Source organism: Streptopelia decaocto (assembly GCF_964273445.1).
Source record: "Streptopelia decaocto genome assembly, chromosome: 2".
NCBI classification, from domain to species: Eukaryota; Metazoa; Chordata; class Aves; order Columbiformes; family Columbidae; genus Streptopelia; species Streptopelia decaocto.
Genome location: NC_138655.1, coordinates 162,335,470 through 162,352,120, shown reverse-complemented (window position 1 = coordinate 162,352,120; position 16,651 = coordinate 162,335,470). Strand labels below are relative to the sequence as shown.

The following is a 16,651-nucleotide window of genomic DNA, read 5'->3' as shown; positions in this document are numbered from 1 at the left end:
TTCTCTAATGTCTTTTTATTAGAGAGCAGCAGAGGGTCATAAAACCCCAACAACAATCCCTACAATGCTGCTTGATTTGTGGAGTTTGGAAGGGAAAGTGCAATATGACTCTCCTCTTTATTATGGTCTCTTCTTATCTCACAGAGGTGGAGGTGACAAGATCCCAAGCTGCTCTTGAGCTGCTGCTGGCATCTTAATCGCCTGATATTTTCCAGTGCTGCTTTCAGTTCAGGAGTAAGATCCGCTGGGTTTATTTTTCAAATATTGTCCAAAACATGCTTATGTCTTAGGCTGGTGTCTTCTCAGGTGCTGTCCTTGTTATTATGGCTACTCTCAGAGCACACACTAATTTGCACTGCAGTTCTGCTGCTTTGAATTAGCAGAACCCAGAACTTGCTGGGTCTCTGCTGGCTCCTGTAATGTCAATTGAGAAGTCTATAGTAAGGGAATGTGGTGAAATTACTCCCTGGTGTTTTTTCAGGTCAGTAGAATGCTCTTGTAATTCTCCATCCATGACTCATTTCAGTGCAGAAATCTATGCAGCAAAACTTTTTACAGTGCATGAAAACAACACGTGATTTCAGTTTTGTCTTTGCAGAAATATCTACAACTTACAAAGTTTGCAGATTGCTTGTTCTGATCAGCAGAGTATATCAGGTACTTTACATACTTTATCCAGTTTATTCTGGAGAGAAAATGGGAAAATGGGAAATAAAAACCTGCAGAAAAACCTCTACTCAGGGGCTTTGTAATATGAAGGAAATCTCAACAGATGGAATTCAGCCCAGGTAAGGTTCATCTCATTTAATTTAGGTGTCTACAATGTAAATAACTTTATGTGAACTTTGTGGCTCTGCTCCCACCACAGTCAACAGGCATCTAGTCCATACACACAGAGTGATGCTGATCCATCTCTTTCAACCTTAGGTATCTATGGTTTCACTCAGTTGCTCAAATGCAAGGATCTGGTGTCTACGAAGCCTCTGGCTACAGTGGCCTCTCCAGATCTGTGTGGGTGTCCTGTAGTTTAATCAGGGGATGGAATTCATTTGCCTACGTAAGAGTTTTTGGAGCCATTTCTGATACGCTGAGTTGTGTATGGGACTGGCAGGTATGTAGTTATGGCACAGACACTATGGGAGACTGAGGACCTTCTACAGAGCCATTTGAAGGCCAGGTGGGATCATTTAGTGCATCTCTGGTGCATCTCCAATGCAAACAAATACCACTCTATAACCCAGGGACCAAATGTAAGTTTTACTGTAGGGGAGCTGGACTGCTCCCCTGGCTGCACTGGTTATAGTGAGTGGGTCAATATGTTGGTGAGCTGCTGTCAGAAAGTTCTTCCCCAGGTGACCACACATAGACTGGGACTGGTGGGCTCCATCAGAGTGGATCTGTGGCTGTGGTGAACTGAAGAGGATGAGAGTCTGGTCTGGCCACAGTGAGCAGACAGATCTCTGCACCATTTTTCATGGAGACACATCCCTTCTCTACTACCAGATCCATGGAGGGGACCAGAGCTGAGTTTCCTGGAAGATGATGGGCTACTGGGAAAAATGTGATTCTACAGGCAGCCCCTGAAACACTAAAACACCTTGGTCAGGAGCAGCTCATGGCTCCTGTTATAGACAATGTTCCCAAAGTGTCCTCTTTGATTAGAGGAGTGAGATTTGCTTCCCATTACCCTAAAAGCACAAATCACCATTACTGTGGTATTCATGCTATTGGAATGATGAATTTATCACTAATACTGTGGCATTGCCTCGGATCAGGTAGGATATGGACCTGGATGCTGAAAACTCAGCCCTTCCCCACTCCCCCTCCAGGATATTCAACCAGTTTCACTTGTTGAAGCCACGGTGGAGACAGCAGTTTAATGGGGGTGGACAGCTTTCTGCGGAATATTCATGTTGCGCTTAAAAGCTTGTTGTACTGCCGCTAATGGATGTGCCTCAATTTAGGAGCAGCTGAGCAGGATAAAGTACGAACCCTTTTCCAGCAAAGCCACCCAGAGAACGGAGGAGAGCAGAGAGGAAGACGCTGCGGGGGTCAGGCTGACAACGGTGTTGGGAAAAGCAGGTCGCAAAGAGGTTTGAATGGCAGATTATCAGGACAACATAGTAAGCAAAATGGATTCATGATTCAACTGATATTTATTTGAAATGCCAACACAGATCCCCTTTTCAAATATATTGTTATTTGGTGGGTAGTTGTCTTATTACTGTGGATGATTTTTTGTTTTAAATAATAATAATTAAAAAAAACTAGGCAATGTGGAAGCGACTGTGTCTCAGAGAGTCACCTCTTGATTTAGAAAAATTACTTAAGCAAATGTAGATCTGAAAATTGTTAACTCCAATTTTGCTTTGAAGGAGGGTTGTTTAAATCAAAGTAAGTCTGGGATTAGAAAAGCTCCAAATGGATACCCTTATCTTAGTTATTTTAATAGGAATTTGGCATTCAAGTCCCTAAAATGGTCTGGAAAATCTCAGCCATGAGGACGTACTGACAGACACCCAGTGCTGTCACAAATCCTGTGTGTGCATGCGTGTCTGTGTGTGTTTACCTGCTCCTTAGATCCATTCTACTATAAGCGATACTGGTTCTTTTCACCTTCCCAAGAGAAAACCAGTGTGTGATCTGAGGCACTAATACTCCCCGTGCCAGCTGACATTTTGATGGTCAACCTCCTATATAGCTCCATCCTCGCATCTAAATATAAATCTGTTCTTCTCTTTTAAGGAACTGCCACACAACAAAGGCCAGGGGTGCCCCTGGAAGAGAGATGCTCTGCAGCAAGTGAGCTGGGAAGTGTCAGCATGGCCTTGGGGAGGATAAAACCCATTGATGGGACCCGAATCATAACCCAACCTCCCCCTTGTACATGTACACACATGCACACGCACACCAAAAATGTTTGACCCAGCCTCAGCGCTAAAATCCCCAAACTGTCTTTCCATTTAAGTGCCAACTTGTAACAATGCCATATCGGATGGCTCTAAAATAGCTGGGTAGATGTCTTGTCCTTTTATAGCAGTGGCCCTATTGTAAGCTCTGGCATGTGACAGGTCTGAGATTGACACCATGTGTGACTTCAAGAGACCGGACAGGGATAAAGACCTGTGTGTGCTGGTGATTTATCCTGCAGCAGCCGCTTCTCTCCTGTCTGTCTGTCTGTCTCCTTCTCTCCCTTTCTAAAGCAGCCCACCAGCAAACCAACATGCCTCCAAAGAAGCCCGAGCCTAAGAAGGCTGAACCCAAGAAGGAAGAACCCAAACCAGCACCTAAACCAGCAGAGCCAGAACCCAAAAAAGAAGTTGAATTTAACCCAGCTTCTATCAAAGTACGTATCTTTTAACCTGGTGTGGGAAGAAGCGGGGTGGTGGAGCTTGTGTTGGCGGTGGTTCTGATTGTTGTGTATTTACAGCTGTGAGATGACATTTGCCAAAATTAGCTCTTGGTTTTCAGCAGAAAGCGAGAAGCAAACGCAATTGCCGCAGGTAAAGTAAGAGTGGGAGCAAAGTCACCGTCGGCTCTGCTAAACAGAGAAGCTAAAAGATGAATCTTGTTTTATCTGAGGGTGTGCAGACCTGTTTGTCTTATCCCTAAGCAGCACATTTAATTGCATGCAAACTTCATTGACTTCGGTGGGAAACTTATTGGTCCTATGCAGGGAATATTGCAGGTAGATGCCAGTAAGGTTCGCATGTACTCAGGAGTGACCACAGACTAACCAATGGCCAAGGCCGTCTGGTAGGCTTGGAGTAGGCTTGGAGCGTGGGTTGAATTCATTTGTCTCTGCCCGTGATGCATCACTTTGGTAGACATCACCAGCCGGGGACTTCCTTAAAGTGAGCCAGTGACATCTATGATTTTCCAGAAAAACCCAACTGAACTGCAAAGGAACTGTGTGTGTGTGTTTTGGAAGACAGAGATAAACTGGGGGGAAAATCCATATTTCCTGAATGACCTGCTACTTTCAGGTTCTGCCCCAAGTATTCCTTCAAAGGGCATGAGCCTTCTCCTACTCTTTCTCCTTTAAATAAGTCTCTGCTGGAAAGAGTCAGTGCTGATCTCAGCAGGGTTTGCTAAAGTCTTGCTCCAAATGTGTAAGGACAAGATTAGGTTTCCAAAGCCATTTAAGAAATAGGTTTTGGGAAAATTTGGGGTTACTACTGTAATCCTGCACTGCCTAACTGACATTATGTTTTCCTTTTAATGAGCCACCCCATTTTCAGGCAACTGCCAATGTTTAGGAAACACCCAGGGTTTTAAAGCCAAGAAATAGGTAATTCCAGTGAAATTATGCTGAAGATCTGTTTCCCTTTGAAACACAATTTTCAATAGGAATTGACTCTTCAGCAGATATCTGAGTGACTTTTTATTTGAAAAAAAAAATATCTCAGAGAATGATGAGGAGAAATAAATAATATATTCATCAGGAAACGACCGTGAAATGGACTGTCAAAGAGTGACTTCTTGACTTATAAAAACGTAATAAGCATGCAAAGATCTAAAAATGACTAGTTCCCTTTTCCTCCTTCTGCACCACACACATTGGCAGGCGATGTCAGAGACCCCCGCATACATCTTTAGGAACAGCTTTGACATACTGTTTGCACACACGACGGATAGATGTTGCAAGACATTGCAGGATTTATTTGCAAGGCATTGTCCTTTGGGAATTGTCCTCTGGGAAGAGGCATTGCCCTTGGTGAAAAGAAGAGGAGCTTTGCAGCATCTCACAGGTTTCTTTCTCATGGGGCTTTCTTTTTCCTTCTTGTTGTTTGTTTGTTTATTTGTTTTTCCCAAGAAACTTGGAAATCAGCAGGGGAGTACTGGTGGTCACCTGTGCTTCTAGTGAGTCAGAGGACATGAGACAAGACTAGATAATGTCTAAGAGGAAAACAGATAGAGCTTCACTGGCATCCACGGGACCAGATCCTTGGAGCTTAGATGTGGGATTAATGTCTCTGACACCCTCTCTTTTTAGCTAAAAAAGTAAAGTTTCCCCCTCAGAAGCTATGTGAAAAAGAGGATATGTTACTCTGTCTCTTCTGCATGTCTCCTGAGCACACTGCAGCAGGTCTCATGGGTGGCTCGTAAATCCCAGGCTGTTGAAACCATTTACTTCTTCAACATTATTCTGGCTCTTGCAGCTGGAGATTTCTGACAGAGGAAGCACTGAAAGTGGGTTTGTCCTCCCTGGAATCGTAAAGAGCTTGCAAACCTTTCAGTTTAAGTACTGGTGGGGAAAAACAGAAAAAGAAAATGAGCAGTAATTTGTTGCTATATCAAGAAAAAAATCAGACTACAAGAAATTTGATTTTGCGTTAGTTTTTAGACTAATGAGATAAGGGTTAGCACTATGCTCTGAGAAGGACTTGCACCATGACCTTGGGCAAGTGGTGGTGCTGGGATCCAGCTCTCTGCTAATGTCTCTGTACTTAACATTCCTGCACTGTGAAAGGAAGAAGGGACAATTGCAATAGCTTCTCTTAGAGGGCACAGATACCTTCAGGCTGGGTGCCAGGACATTGTGGTAATATTCAGCTGGGATCCTGTGACATTGTGGTATGAAGGGCAGCTCAGTCCAGCAGAGAGATGAGTTGTAATTAAAAAAAAAAATACATTTTTATCCAAATAGGATATGAAAGCAACTAATTTCTACCTTTAAAAACAAAACAAAACAAAACAACAACAAAAAAAAACGCAAACTTGGCACACTTATTAATGCAAATTCTTATTTTTCTCTCCATCACGATTTGCAATTATGGAATATTTTGTTTTTTAAAACAATGCTAAAAAATATGTTTTGAGTTCCTAAGAAAAAAAGTAAATCCAATACTCCCATGACAACATCTCTTAATCTTTGCAGAGAATATTCCATTATCTGCTCTATAACAAATTGTATTAGGGAAAGCATTGGTAAATGCATGGTTTGGGTCTGGAGTATTTTTTTTTCAAAACTTTTAGCAAGGGGAGATTATATTCTCTAGAGACATTTTCCTAGGAATTTTTCAATTAAATGTTTTTAATCAAAAATGCTTTTGTCAAAACTAAAGCTATTTGTGCGCAAGTGATGGGTCTGGCAAGTATATTTTTCCCTGTTTCATAAACCTAGCTCTGATGGAGCTCAGGCCATCTGGTATAGATCAGAATACCTCCCTAGATCATTGTACAACATTTGAAAAAAATGCTTTAATGAGTTTTGAAATTCTCCAAACATCCCATTTCTGCATTCCAGGGTGAAACTGGTTCTTGTTTTCATGCAGAAGATAATCCATAGTGTATTAAAAAAGAAAAAAAGTGTACCAAACCAAAATGCTAAAAATTATCAAAATGCATCTTTTGATGGAAATGTCTCAAATTATCAATACTTCTTCGCAGACTTTATTGCACAATTTTGTATTTGGAATTTTAAAAATTTTTGTTTAGATACTTAAAAGTCTCAAAAACAAAATAGTTCTGCAGAAAGGAAAAGTGCTGCTTCTTTCATTTTTCTTGATTGTTACAGTACTGTCATGATAATGGTCTAAGGGCCTTATGTTGCACTCCAACATCATGTTAGATTTGCCCATTGTCTTTCTCTTGCACTTCATGGTCTCACTCTGTAATGGGTCTATATCAGGATGTCAGTTATAGTAGACTAAGTGTGAGATACATCCACTTAAGTAAATGTAAACTAAAAAAATCTACAGTTTTAATGTTGCTCACATAAGCATTCCCATAGTATTTGATCCAGTTCTTAGAAATTTTCAAAGTAGATTGGGTGTGATTGAATGGTGTTTTCAACTCAAATAAAAGAGTTTTTGGGTTTTTTTTGTGACTTTATTTTCTATAAGAGTTTGACTGAATGCACGAGGAAGCCTTCTTTTTGGGGAAACCTTGTTAATTTGGGGACAAGATTGTCCTGAAGAGATTTTGTAGCAAGAAGATTTTCTATACCATATATCTAATTAATTTCTACCTAAATGCTGTCTTTTAGCAGAGGGGCATATTTTGCCAGAAATATATTCTGCTGTCCTGAAAAGCAATAAGGCTGATGCAAAACAGGATTCATCTGTTATGGACACAGAAAGTGGGACTGACTCACGTAGCTTTAACCATAGGAAAACTGATCATCGATTTTAAGCAGATCATCTATAATTAGCAGAGAGAAACTCTCCAGAGTTTTGTTCCTTGCAGTAGTGTTAACTGCCTATATTGGGACGGACTGCATCACCCTCTGGAGAAGCTGTTGTTAGGGGGATATGAGACAGGTATTTGGGTGCCAATATTTCGGCAGCTAAAATTAGCTGAGATGATGTGTGCTTGAAGTCCGGTGAGTCCTGGGTACAAAAAGGCCACGGAGAGACAGCTGGTGTATGTGAGGACCTGGAAGGGACACAGCTTACCATATAGAGTTATCCTTAATAACCACATTTTCCTTTATCATCACTTGATATGCTTATTGTAGCAGCATGCAGTAATACAGGTGCTGGGGGAAAAACCAGTCATCGTTTATTTTTGTGCAGTGCTGTGATCTTGAAACCATGTGAAACCTGTTCTCCCCGAAAGGCCCTGTGGGCTTCTGAACAGCTGCAGGCATGATAAGGAAAGTTTCTTCCCTTTTTCTGCAAGAAAAAATGAAAGAGCATCTGGGATGGGAACAGTCAGGAGGGAAATACAAGGTTCTCTTTCCCCTCTACTCTGCCCTGGTGAGACCATATCTGGAATACTGTGTCCCCTCAGTTCCAGAAGGACAAGAAACTGCTGGAGACAGTCCAGCTCAGAGCCACAAAGATGATGGAGTGGAGCATCTCCTGTATGAAGAAAGGCCGAGAGAGCTGAATCTCTTTAGTTTGGAGGAGACTGAGGGGTGACCTCTTTAATGGTTATAAATATGGAAAGGGGGAGTGTCAGGAGGATGGAGCCAGGCTCTTCTCGGTGACAACCAATGGTAGGACAAGGGGTAATGAGTTGAAACTGGAACACAAGAGGTTCCACTTAAATTTGAGAAGAAACTTCTTCTCAGTGAGGGTGGCAGAGCCTGGCCCAGGCTGCCCAGGGAGGTTGTGGAGTCTCCTTCTCTGCAGACATTCCAACCCGCCTGGACACCTTCCTGTGTAACCTCATCTGGGTGTTCCTGCTCCATGGGGGGATTGCACTGGATGAGCTTTTGAGGTCCCTTCCAACTCCTGACATTCTGGGATTCTGTGATCATGCAGCACCAGTAAAGATGAGATCCCATCAGACTTGTGTGATCAGCTCCAAAGCATCATGCTTGCTGTGGTGCAATGGCAGGAATGCAGCCAAGCAGATGTGCAGGGGTGCAAGTCTGAGCATCCACTGCAGCATGAAACAGGGCTGAGGAGACCTCAAGGCGGCCACAGTCTGGGGAAAGGGAAGGAAACAGAATCATTCTGGTTTGAAGAGACCCTCCAGATGTATTGTACCAGGAATAGTGTGGCCAGCAGGACTAAAGAAGTGATTCTGCCACTGTATTCGGCACTGGTGAGATCAAACCTTGAATCCTGTGTTCAGTTTTAGGTGCCTCATCGTAAGAAAGACATTGAAGTGCTAGAGAGAGTGCAGAAGCTGGTGAGGGGCCTGAAGCACAAGTATGATGAGGAGTGGTTGAGGGAGCTGGGGCTGTTTAGTCAGGAGAATAGGAGCCGAGGGGAGACCTTCTCACTGCCTACAACTGCCTGAAAGGAGGTTGTAGCATGAAGAGTGTTGGTTTCTTCTCAGAGCAGTTTTGGTACTTAGTGAAGAATTTATTCTGTGCTGAGGTGACTGAAATGGTTATTTCAGAGTGAGCTTGAATGTGGTAGAAATGTATATGAGTGGACATTGGACATACTTGTGAGAAGGGCTTAGACTGGGAGGTTTTGTATTCCCATTTTTTGAGGAGTTTGTGCATGTCATCAGTAGCCATAGGGCATCTGCCCCCATTTCTTGAAGTTTTGTAGCTGCATGAGAGGTTTTGAATGTAGCTGTTATTCAGAGAGAGGAATTTATCTACATCCCTGACTTCTGTATGAAGGGGAGGGGGTGTGTATGGGAGCAGGGGTTTTTACACAAAAAGGCTTCTTTGTAAATGAGAAAGCTGAAGTGTTGGCCCACTTGAGAGAGATTTTAAGTGTGAAAAAGAGGTATTTTTGCTGGATGTGTGAGGGAAAGGGGATGAGTTCATGGGGCACATCTCTTCTGGTGTGTGAGGCTCAGCAGCAGGTAACTTTGTAGCTGGCTGGTGACAATATTGTAACGTCCTTTATGACACAGACCCATGGAAAACATAATACAACAGAAGTTTCTTTGGAAAGACAGGGAGCTTTTCTTGACAGAAAAAGCATTTGCTGGGACAAAGTGAGAACCATTTAATTGAGTCTCTTAGTAGATGATGATCTGAGACATCCTGAAGGCATCCAGACTATTAAGGGCTTGTCTGATTCAGAAGAAAGACTGTCTGGATATCCCATGCAGTGTACATGTATCAGATCTAGCTTGGAAGATGGAATCATGTTATGTTTTAGTAAGATGTGAGGGCAATGCCAGTCTTTGCCTACTTTGAAACCTGCCAGGTTGTTATATCACATTGAGAGTTTGGCCAAGTCTTCCTTGAGAATGACATGGGAATTCTTTACATGTGTGTACCTGTACCTCCAAGACCAGTCACCAAGACACTTGAAGGCGGCCACCGAATGCCTTCATCCTCCCAACACCCTCTCATCTTTCGCTCTCCAACCTATTTTTACCCTTGGTTTCATTCCTTCCAGGTGCTACATATTCCCATTGTCATCACCATTATTATTATTGGCCTGCAGTGCAGCTTGGCAGAAATACTTTTAGAGAGCAATTTCCCTTCCGTGCTCACATATTTGAAGGTTTCTGAAGTGGGCAGACACCTGCCAGCCTAAACTGAGCCCATGCCGGGCCTCTTGCTCTCAGTGGTTTCTTCCTGAGCCTTTCAAGCACAGAGAAATTTGAGTAGCGAGTCTTGAGGAGGCCCCATGCAAAAACGACTAAAAGTTTAGCCAAGACAAGAGACCCCACTGCAAGCTCCTGGGAGTCAGTAGGAAATTTTTCCTTTTGCATTTTATGGGATTTGCCTCTGACTCACTGTTCTTGCTATGGTGAGGTGTGAGAACTTTGGTAAGCTTGTTGTGATTTATTTTTAATTTTGCAAGCAACGAATGGCCCTTAGGTATGTGTTCAAAAATTTCATTGATCTGGAAAATATCTTCAGGTGCACAGAGACATCTGCTTTTTCAGCCTAATAATGATATGAACTCCTGTAACTCCAGAGGAAGATTTCAGATGCCATCTATTTCAAATAACAGATATCTTCCTTGAAATTTGAAATTTGAAAATGGAAAAAGCCCAGCCTGGCTTCCATGTAAGGAATATTTAACTTAAATGAGATGTCTATCTCAGCTGATTATAGGAAAGAAAAAGCAGCTCCACCCTGAAACCTTTGTCTGTCCCAGTTCAAGTTGCTATCTCAAGTTCTGCCCAAGGCCCAACTCTTAAAGAAATGATGGACCTATTTCAAAATCCTGGCTCTGGACTGACCATGGAGGAGAGAAGATCTGCAGGATACTGAACCTGAACAATCTCTACTACGTCTGAAAGAAAATCCCATATCCTTCCCATCCATCATCCCCCCAAAGCTGGGGGGAATCCAACTTCAATAACCTGTGATCCTGCCTAGGAAGAATCTACCCTGAGGATTTCAGGTTGTAGTGGGCAGCAATTGTTTTGGGTGGGAACAGGAAGATGATCATCTTCCTGAAAGGATTCCCTTCCCAGTTCAAGACAGCTAAAATCACAGAACCAATGAACAGCATGGTTTGGGTTGGAAGGAACCTTCAAAGCCCATCCAGTCCAACCCCTGCCATGAGCAGGGACATCTTCACCAGCTCAGGTTGCTCAGAGCCCCGTCCAGCCTGGCCTGGGATGTCTCCAGGGATGGTTCATCCACCACCTCTCTGGGAAACTTCCTCCAGTATTTTATCACCCTCACTGTAAAAAAATTCTTCCTCATGTCTGGCCTGAATCTCCTCTCCTTTAGTTTTAAACCATCAGCCCTTGTCTTGTTGCAACAGGACCTACTAAAAAGTCAAGGATGCTGTCAGGGCTGTCATCACATTTTCTGTTCCTTCCCTAAAGCCTGCCTGTCTGTTGAGAGATTGTTGTATGCAGCTGCCACAGGTATTTTTCCATAGTTGGTGGTTGAGACACACTACCTTACACATTAAAATCAGGTGATGGTTGTGCTTATTATACCCCATTAGCAATTTTCTTCAGTGCTTCTGGATGGACCTCAGAGATGAACATAACTGAAATGCCACGCTGCCATAGCAGGCTTCTAAAGGCAGCTCTGCTCTTTTATTCTCTCCTTTATCTATCACACTCTATGCTGCTCTGGATGCACAGGAAGTTCCCAGACCAGCTGGCCATTGTGGGGCAACTTTTAATAGTGGAGAGAGCAAGTTTCTTCCTCCCGTCCCACCCTTTTGAGTAGCTGGCCCCAGGTTGAGATGAATTTAGCAGCTTGCTTGACAGAAATGAATCAGTGCCTGAAAGTATAATGGGTATTTCAGTATTAGGAAACAACCTGTAGCCTTAACCCAGTGAAATGTTTCATCAGAGGAAGGGACGTGGGAGGACTCAAGACCCCAAGGTTGGAGGTGGTCCCAAGGGCAGATGGTGCCCAAGAGATGCAGGCCATGATGCAGAATGGCAAAGAAATAGTAATATTTTGAACAGGCATGCATTGAAACACACCAAAAGGGTTTTTTTTTTCTGTGGTATATTCCACATTCTTAGGGCCAAAACCAAACAGCACTGGAAATCAAAGGAGCTTTCCAGATTAATTTTAGGGGCTAACGAAAATCTGGCTATCTTTGTATATGCCTCTTGTTCACAGAGCTGGGTGACGTTTCTCGTAAAAATAGTTTTTGGGGAGACTTGGAAAGTGCAGTTTGGTGGTAGCAGAATATTTTGTGAATACACAGCTATTTTGCAAAGACTCTTCAAAAAAATCTGAAAAGAATAAAGAAAATTGCCAGTTTCAGCTTTTTTAAGTTAATTCCTTGTTTAGATATTTTTGATCTAAAGCAGCTATTAATTTTGCAGGGTTCTTTCCTTTTTATATAAAAAAATACCCAGAAATTTTAAATGGTTGAAATTACTTCAATTTGGACAGAAGAGAACATTTTGACCAATTTGGAACAATTTTTCTCCCTCATTTCCAACTAAAACTGTCATCAAGTAGAACACAAAACCCAAATCTGTTTTCATTCTTAATCAAAATGACTTTAAAAAAAAAAAAAAAATTGGAAATTACTCAGTGGCAACCTAAAATACATAGTAGTATGATTTCTTTTTTAAATAATTTTTCAGGGTAGTTTCCTCTTCCAAGTCTTTGTTACGGAGCTGCCAAGAAATAACTTTTCTGCAATGTCTGATGTCTGTGGCACCGGGATGTACAAAACCAAGCCTGTAAACAGCTCAGCTTGGTCTGAAGGACGTAGAGATGAAAATATGTCAAGTTTCACATGTTCTTTTTTTTATTTGAAGTAACTTGGAGTTGCAGCATTACTGAATCCTCAGGCCTTGGAGCACTTAAAGCAAAATATGCAACTTTCTGTGTCTGTGTCTGGATTGCTGAGAGGCAACAGGGATTTTCTGTACGTGACTTTCCTTAGTCTGTCATGGAAAGGAGATAATTTCTGTAGAGGGTCTTAAACGCCAGTAACTTTCTTTGCCTAATAACGAAGAAAAGTCCGTGGCACTGAGTAAACCCTGCCCAAGTGCAGCCCAGCTTTACTGAGTCATTTAAAACAACTGAAAGTAAGATTTTCTGCAAATGTGTCTAGGGTTTTTTCTTTTCATCTCCCTCTACGTTTCCCCTCGTACCCTTGCATGTTTCACATCTTTATCTGTCTCCCTTGGTATTTATACCCCCCTTATCTCTGCATCATTTTCCAGCATGCTTTTCACTTCTGTGTAAAGAACAGAAATCATACAAATTGTGCAAAGCTAAGAATTGTGCAAAAGCAAAAGTTCGTTTTGAGAGGGTTTGCACTGCTCTCAGCAGGGTGATTTAAACGCGATTATTATTTTCCAGGTTCATTTTCTCTTTTCAGCCATTATGTCAGACAAACTAGGACACAAGGGCTTATTTGTTTCTGCTTTGCCACCCAACCAACTTGGCAGCTTTTTGAGAACGGAGGCCATGAGAGAATAGCAAATAAGCTTGGTTTTAACAGTTTCTGGGGTTTTTAAGTGACTCTGCAGCAGATCCTGACTTATAAGGCCCTTAGAGTGCATCCTGCCATGGACATTCATCTTCTGAGATCTGAGCCAACATGTTTGCCTGCTTATCTAGCACGTGGTGTGGATGTGGCCTCTGTAGGCTTGTTTGCATGCTTGCAGTTGTGTGTAAGGTGGGTTTTCTTTGATTTGTAGATGAACAAGTATGCAACATATCGATGTGGAGATCTAGTGCTATGCGTGTGTGTATCTGAGGTGGAAAGCGAGCGAGAGCTGCCCAAACCACAGCCTTACCACCGTCCCTCCAGCCGGTGCCTCACAGCCTTGCCTTTTCCTTTTCCTCTCTCCAATCTGCCCCTTGATGAGCAGCAAGTTATTAAAAGCACACTCTACATACGGAGCAACTCTGTAATAAGATCTGCATTTCTCACATAGCTGCTAAACCTCAATCAATATGGTTTTAATCGCCATTTGTGTAACGTGCAATAACTATTACATTTAAATTAAATGCACAGCTCGGAGCATGCAGAAGGCCCTGACCAAAGTGCTAACTTTTCCCAAGTTGCTGGAAAGCTGGACTGTGGAGACAGAAATTTTACTTCTCTCATAAACCAGTTAAATCTTAACTTGGAGAAGGGGAAAAAAATGTTGAGAGCAGCTAAAGGAGGGTTGGGAGTGGGGAGAAACAGGGGCTCTTAACAGAAACAGAAACTTTCGGTTTCCCCTAACTTTTGCAAAGACATTAGTGTTTAGGCAGAGATGTCTGGGTGCACCTTTCCCCATTGTCTGGGGGAAGAATAGTTTGGGTTGAAGGTACCTTCAAAGCTCCCCCAGCGCCCCCCCTGCCATGAGCAGGGACATCTTCACCAGCTCAGGTTACTCAGAGCCCCGTCCAGCCTGGCCTGGGATGTATCCAGGGATGGGGCATCCACCACCTCTCTGGCCAACCTGGGCCAATATTTTACCACCTTCCTGCTGCCTCTCTACCTACACGGCTCTAGCCGATAAGAACTGCTCACCTGGCTTCACAGGCTCTGGGACATTGGGTCTGAAATAATCTCAGTCTCTCCTAAAGATGTAGTGGCTCATAATAGTCTCAAAATATAGAGCTTTCTCACATTAGACTGATAACAAGCTCCTCCACTTCCATCTTCTTTCCTCCCCCAGCTCAGGGACTGATCTGTTTGCTTGGACTTTGTTGTAAAGTTTTCTAGTGGCAAAAGGATTGATTAAAGCCCAGGTATTATTTAAAACAGCAACAACAAAACAATGTCAATGCATATTTTCTAACAATATTATGTATATATATGTGTGTGCGTGTGTGTAAAATTATCATATGCTGGTCAGTGTAAAGAAGCAGAAACCAATATGTGAAAGGAAATTGATGTAATATTAGCAGAGGGGCAATGCCAATATTATCTCCAGAATGCTGGGGTTTAAGTTCATGTCTTATTTTATATATGTGTCTGACATGGCATTGTTCCCTCCCCTGTTGTAGCTGCAACCTGAATCCTAAAAAAGCAGATAGGCAGAGAGGGAGTCACTTAAATTTAGACTGAAATCATTGTGCTATGCTCAGGGTATGCTCTCAGCTTGCAGCCCAGCTCTCTTTGATGAGATAGCTGCTTCCCAGAATCCCAGCCACAGCCAGAGAACTGGGTGTTACTGCCACTAATAACAGGGATCAGGAGAGATTTAGCAGCTTTTGCTCATGAAATGTTCTCCACATCAATCAGCGCAGCCCCCTCCAGTCACACATACTCCCATGCTGATTTATCCAGGGTGAATACCTACATCCTACTTTTCCAAACATCTGTGCTCTAGATCCAAAAGATCTCAGCCTCTAGATTTAAAAGGATTGGTGTAGAATCTCTAATTTTTGTTTTTTTCTGGCTAGCTTGGGGTTTAATGTGTGTGTATGGTTGTGAATGTGAGTTGTGCGTACAATATACGTATTAGGAAGAAATTCTTCCTGATGAGAGTGGTGAGGCACTGGGACAGGCTGCTCAGGGGAGCTGTGAATGCCCATCCTTGGAGACATTCAAGGCCAGGCTGGATGGGACTTTGAGCAACCTGACTTGGTGGAGTGTGATGTTGCCCATGGTGGGGGAGTTGGATGAGATGATCTTTAAGGTCCCTTCCAACCCAAATCATTCTGTGTATATGTATCTGTAGTAAGTATAGATATATAAATATATATGGTATGTGCATGTGCTTGTAGATGTGTGTAGGAAAGAAAAGTGAGTGTGCATTTATGTATATTCATATGTAAATACAAATCAATACACACATATATACAGACATATATATGGATGAGCAAATATTTGTACCCATGCATACACCCTTGCGTAGCTTGATTTTTTTCCCAAACACCCATGCAATGTGCCTGGATGGCCGATTTGGGGACCAGTGTCACCTTCTCAGCTGTCCAACAGGTGTAGGAGAGCCAGACCCCACAGCTCATCCTGCTGGGATCAATCTGAGAAGGAAGGTGACACTCAGCCCATGACCCGGCTGGAGCCAACCCAGCCTCCAGCTTGCAAAAACCGCTCTGCTACAGCAAACTTACACATCCAAAACCCATAATAGAAACGATGACAATCCATTGACTGTGTTTTCTGGGAAGCAGTGGAACATTGCAGCCACTGGGCAGAGGCGGTTGAAAAATCTCCTGCGAGAAGTCTGCTTCTGTGAATGATCTTAGAAAAACAAACTGGTTTATAACCCACGAACCCACGCAGCCTTAGAAAAACAGCACTGGGGAAGAAGGAAATAAACAAAAGGTGTCATTGTGAACCCAGTTATGGTTAAGTGCAGGCTGACAATAACTGCTGAGGACTTGGATAAAATAAAATAAAATAAAATAAAATGAAATGAAATGAAATGAAATGAAATGAAATAAAATAAAATAAAATAAAATAAAATAAAATAAAATAAAATAAAATAAAATAAAATAAAATATAATCAAAAAATGTTTTAAGGAATATAGCTCAAACTTTTCAGTGCTTGTGGTTAGTGTTGACTAGTAGGTAAAAGTCACAGCCTGGCAGAGGGTAAAAATGTTCTTTCTTTAATTTAATGCTTGTGAAAAGATAACGTCCACACCCAAACTGCATCCCTCTCTGTCCAGAAATAAAATGTCATTGCAATGCCGTGCTGCTTGCTGACAGCACTTCGTAAATACGGCAACTGCGTCTGCCTCCAGCAACCTTGTGCATGGGGAGCAAGAGGCAGGAGATGCTGTAAGGAGCGGGAAAAGGCGCTGGGGACTGAGTCAGCGGGACATGCACAGACCCTGTGGTTTTTGGGAGAAACTTGGTTTTTTTTCTGTGTCAAAGCCTGGAGAAAACTGTGATGGGTCAGAGCACTTGTTAATGTGATCGGG

The 16,651-nt window shown here is 42.6% G+C and overlaps 1 protein-coding gene across 2 annotated transcripts in view; it reads left to right on the top strand.

The window, feature by feature from the left end:
• Positions 1–3,161: 3,161 nt before the first annotated feature.
• MYL3 (myosin light chain 3) overlaps positions 3,162–16,651 on the top strand; it is a gene marked incomplete at its 3' end in the record, with an annotated part of 32,904 nt that continues 19,414 nt past the window's right edge. For both annotated transcript variants that reach the window (XM_082045567.1, XM_082045566.1), the window contains exon 1: positions 3,162–3,346. In XM_082045567.1, coding sequence (XP_081901693.1) covers positions 3,224–3,346 — 123 coding nt within the window. In that variant the 5' untranslated portion in view covers positions 3,162–3,223. The remainder of the gene's footprint in view (positions 3,347–16,651) is intronic.